Source organism: Momordica charantia, assembly GCF_013281855.1.
Source record: "Momordica charantia cultivar OHB3-1 chromosome 8 unlocalized genomic scaffold, Mcharantia_2.0 BLBB01000008.1, whole genome shotgun sequence".
Classification (NCBI taxonomy): Eukaryota; Viridiplantae; Streptophyta; class Magnoliopsida; order Cucurbitales; family Cucurbitaceae; genus Momordica; species Momordica charantia.
Window position 1 is genome coordinate 24,448,235 of NW_028275166.1, and position 4,777 is coordinate 24,453,011.

The 4,777-nt window shown below is 34.3% G+C and overlaps 1 protein-coding gene across 2 annotated transcripts; it reads right to left on the minus strand.

The window, feature by feature from the left end:
* Nucleotides 1-231: 231 nt before the first annotated feature.
* LOC148209837 (uncharacterized) lies at nucleotides 232-3,562 on the minus strand. Of its 2 annotated transcripts, none has more exons than XM_088127133.1 (7): nucleotides 3,255-3,562; nucleotides 2,987-3,017; nucleotides 2,525-2,543; nucleotides 2,313-2,410; nucleotides 1,101-1,199; nucleotides 825-997; nucleotides 232-730 (listed from the first exon to the last, which is right to left on the minus strand). In XM_088127133.1, exons 1-7 carry the CDS (start codon nucleotides 3,417-3,419, stop codon nucleotides 635-637), a joined length of 681 nt encoding a protein of 226 aa, XP_087983259.1. In that variant the 5' UTR covers nucleotides 3,420-3,562; the 3' UTR covers nucleotides 232-634. The 2 variants fall into 2 exon arrangements, with proteins under 2 accessions (XP_087983259.1, XP_087983260.1); XM_088127134.1 differs by having other exon boundaries at nucleotides 232-686; nucleotides 3,255-3,556.
* Nucleotides 3,563-4,777: the final 1,215 nt, after the last annotated feature.

A 4,777-nucleotide genomic window follows, 5' to 3' on the forward strand; every position in this document is an offset into this window, starting at 1 on the left:
TGTTTTTTCCCATAAGTAACAAAATGTTATAAATTTTAACTTTTAATATCAAATTAGAATAATTGTTATTGTACGTTGGCTTAGCCCATTGGTCATCCATATAAATAGTAAATGGCTTAAATAAAATGGGATTCAAATCAAGATAGCCATCTAAGACTTAATATCCTACTATAGCAAGGATTCAACATCCCACATATCCAACTGAGAGTAATGCAGTTGTCTTTTGAAATGTCACATAAACCCATCATTTTTATAAAAATTAGGATAATAAACAAATAAACCTCCAAATAGCTCTTCACAAATCTCATTTTCATCAAATAAATTTAAACACAATATGCTTATGGTACATTTATGATTTCTAACCTAATCCAAACCGTATAGGTTGGGTTGGGTTGGGCTAGGCTGATTGGATTTGCATGGCATCGGGTTTTTTGAACGCCCCTAGCCCCTAGTATGAGTTCAGGTTGAAACTAGTTATATTCTTCAAATAATATCATTGGAATTGGGTGGCTTGAATACACTGCATCTTGACAAATATGGAGAGTACGGTTTGTAGTTTTCTTAGGATGAAATCTTGACCCAAAAAAAAAATATATCAATCAAGCTTTTCCATCCCATTCATCATAAAATTCCTTCAGAAATTCCTCCATGAATTTGTGCCTTTTCTCTGCCCTCCTTTGTCCAGCCTGAAATTCGTGCCCAAACCTTTGTGATCAAACTTCAGAGCAATCTTTCTTTCAGTTATAAGGCACAAGAAGACAAATGGATGAAATAAGGAAGAGCAAAGTATAAGAAAGCCACATTAAATATTCCATAACTTCTACCTTTGTTTTCATCAAATCCTTTATTTTCAATAGCTTCTCGTGAAAGTGGTTCACGGTAGTCTGCTCGTCTTTGTTCATGTACTCTTGTTTTGATAAACTCGTTCGAGGACGAATTGCAGGATCGTGCAGCACTCGCTTCTTGCTTCCACCAAAAGTGAAGCATCGGGCAATTCCTGAAGGGGAAGGAAAACTGAGAAGGCTTGCACACAACATGGAAATGGTTTCAAGGATGAGACTAGAAGTGTTTTAAATTGACATGATGTAAAAGCAAACTACCAATAGCACCAATTGCATCTAGACGATCAGCATCTTGAACCACCCCAAACTCCGGAGAATATTCAGCTTTTGAAAGCCCGGCAATCTCTTCCTTGAAGCCTGGATGTCAGACACAACATACATGAGGTGGAAAATTAGTATTTTGCAAACTACACTTTGTATAATGAAAGGAATTCAGTGTAGCAAGTGATCACCAAACAGAGATACCCAGTTTTCAAACAGTGTAAAAATTATAATTATAACAGTACGCACAGACAGAGAACTCCTTCAAACGCTTAATTTTCTTTTCTTTTATATCCACAAGTGTCCAGGCCATACATTCAATTCCCCACCTGGCAACTGATGAACTCAAAAAAAAAAAGTTATACTTCATTTTCTTACAAAATGCATGTACCAAGGAATATATAGGACATTCCCTGACCTCAAAATTCGAGATCCCCACCCCCAAACAAAAACAAAAAAGAACTGTGAGAGTCCTATTAGTGGTATAGAGGGAATATTGTTAATATGTTAATGAAGGGGTAGTATCGTAATTAGTTAGGGGTAAGATGGATATAAATAGGGGTAGTAGGGGAGAAGGAGAATATCTTGAAGAATAGTTTAAGGTGAGGAACTTGAGAGAGTTCTTGGGAGAGACTCAAAAAGCTATTGATATTGTAATTTCTCTTTGATATTGCAATATAGTTATCTTGGTTCGTTTAGTATATTCAGGTTCCTAACAAAACGAACCAAAATACTAAACGCTGGTCCAATTTGTTAGGAACCCGAATATACTAAACGAACCAAGATACAATATAGTTATCTTGTAAGCATGAAAACAATATTCCCCCAATACCTCTAATAGGACTCTCACAAAAACCCTCTGTAAGCATGAAAACAATAAATCAAAATAATGCATTTGATATCACAAAGAGTACAATTTGAGTTGAGTGTAAAACAATTTCTCGTCTATGAAAAGGGAGGGAAAAGGTAGATTTGTGCATTAAACTTTTTGCATAACTTCTATAATAAGTATAATCTATAATAAAATAGAGCACCAGAACTCTTTACAACCAGTTGCAAGGGAAGATTTGAGTTGAGCACCAGCGCCGGTTATGTTAAAACTTAAAACTATTACTATAGGTAACAAACAACGAGCTCTAAATACAGAAATATTAAAACTACATGTAAAATCAAAGTGTTCCACAACATTGAAGCATAAAAGATACCAACCCATGCCCTTTATGATTGCTAATATCCTTTGTTTCTTGTTCTCCTCTATTCCCTCTTCCTCAAGAAAATTCTCCACAATTTTTTCCTCAGCTGGGTCTCTGCACAGAAGAAGATTCACTAACAGATAAGAGCGAAAGCAAACCAACGTATGAAGTCATGAAAGAGCCATTATTGTCCTCAATATATGCAAAAATCGAGAGAGACAAACAAACCTCAAGTACTTGTAATCTCCTGCAAGGTGCCAAACAAGCAGTAACTGACTAGTCAGTGACGATCAAAAAATGATAATATCAAAGGAAGAAAACAAAGCATTAAAATTGAGTCATCTGCAAGATTAATGGATTGAAAATGCAAACACCAAACGAAGTTCACATTGTTCATGGTTGCACATTGTTGCTTACAAGTTATAAGTAACCAGGCACTATTTTTTCCTTCTTTCTTCCTTTGTTCTTTATTTTTTCCACTTTAAGATTCTTAGTTCTTACCAATGCAAAGAGAGCCAAGCTCTAAAATAGATTCCAGGAGGCAAATTAAGATTTCTAGATAAGATAAAAACCTAAGAATTGTCTTGATCAGAAGTTGCAAGTAGTATGAAACTAGGCGTAGTATTAAGCAAGCTGGCATCGACCTTGTTCTGTAGCCCAAATAGATAGATAAGGATAACAAAAGAATACCTATATCATGAAGGAGCGCAGCAAGTTCGACCTGCCAAAATCACCAACTGGCAATCAGAAAGATTCCGCGATAAATAATTAATCTAACATTCTCAATCACCAGTAAATGTTTATTTTCCGAGAAAATCTAGGGCAAACAGCGAAAATGCACAAAAATTAGAGCGATTAACATCTAAAATTTAAAATCAAAACCAAAAAAATCACATGAATGTTGCAGAAATGGCAGGAAACAGAAATCGAAGTACGAGTTTCCATGGAACGAGCTTACGATTTCCATGGAGTCGATGCTGGAAGAGAGGCCTTCTTCTTCAGCCAGAGAGAGAGCAAGGTCTCGAACTCTCCAGACGTGAGAAGGATCGTGCGACGCGTCGTTCCCGCCCATCGCCATCTCCACCAGGTCCTCCGCCTTCTTCACTGTTTCTCTTCTCGCCATTTCCCTCTTCTCCGGTTCGTCGCTCACGCGCCGCCGCGGCTAACTGGAGATGGAACAGAAAGAGTCAAGACCCACCGGGCTCTGGCGGCCACTGATATTTCATCCTTTGAATTCTTTTTCTCTCTCTTTGAAGGATAATTTCTAAAATTAATGGATTAATGGAAAAGTTGAAGTTAAGGACTCTATTAAACACAAATGAAAAAGTTGAAGGATTGAACTGTAATTTAATCCAAGAAAAAAAAGTTGACCCCTTGAATTGTTACAAGGTGTTAATTTTTACATAAATAAAATCTCCAATTTCTCTATCTCACTTTGGTAGAAATTTGTGACTTTGTTGGTCGTAGAATAATCAGTCAAGTCTTGGATATAAGGTAAAGTGGTCTAAGTTTCTCTTCATCAAATGGTAAATAAATTTTGTAATCTTGTTGGTTAGATTCAAGTGACCAATTAGTTTCATATATTATTTTCAATACTCTTATCTCAAAATATTAATAATTGTGTTTGGGACGACTTCTGAAAAAAATACTTTTAAAATGAAATCGTTATTTCTATCCGTATTTTCGGAAGAATTACTAATTTTAAAATGGGTCTATTACAACTTCTTTAAGTGATTTTAGAGAAACTAGAGTGTTTTAAAAATAATAATAATAATAAATCTATATTAAATAAAAGTATTTTTAAAATATCATATTGATCCTAAAATATTTTTTTGAATATAATGTAGTATAACGAAAAGAAATTGTTATTAAAAGGCACTCCTCGGAAACTTATAATCAAATATTGAAAGTATTTCAAGAGAAAAAACAACTTCAATCTCGCTTTAGGTTTAAATTATCAATGTTAATGGAAATGTGGAGGTCTTAATTTTATAGAAATATTTGTAAAATTTCTATATCAATGAATATTTCTGAAAAAATTATAAAAATTAAAAAATAAACATTTCACCGTTTTTAAATAAGTTTAAAATCCTTATGATTAATATTATGTCCACATTAGGGATTTTTGATGATATATTTTTTTATATTTGTCAATTTATTTGCAATACTATGGAAAGTCGATTCAGTTCTTATATCAATGTTGAATCCATGTACATAGGAAAGTGTCGACATGTCAGATTGAGATTGAATACTCTGGTTTCGAGGAGAAAGTTAGAAATTACCTCCCTCCTTTTTCCTATCATAGTCACCAAAAGTAGGCAAGATGTTGTTGCCAAAATGGTAGAAATACAAGTGTTGTTCACTTTCCAAATAGAGTGATGTTGAAAATTAGGGCATTTACCAACTCCATAGCTTACTCACACAAAAAGGCTTTTAAGACAAGACAAGAAAAAGAAGATCTTAGTGATGACAAAGAATTTT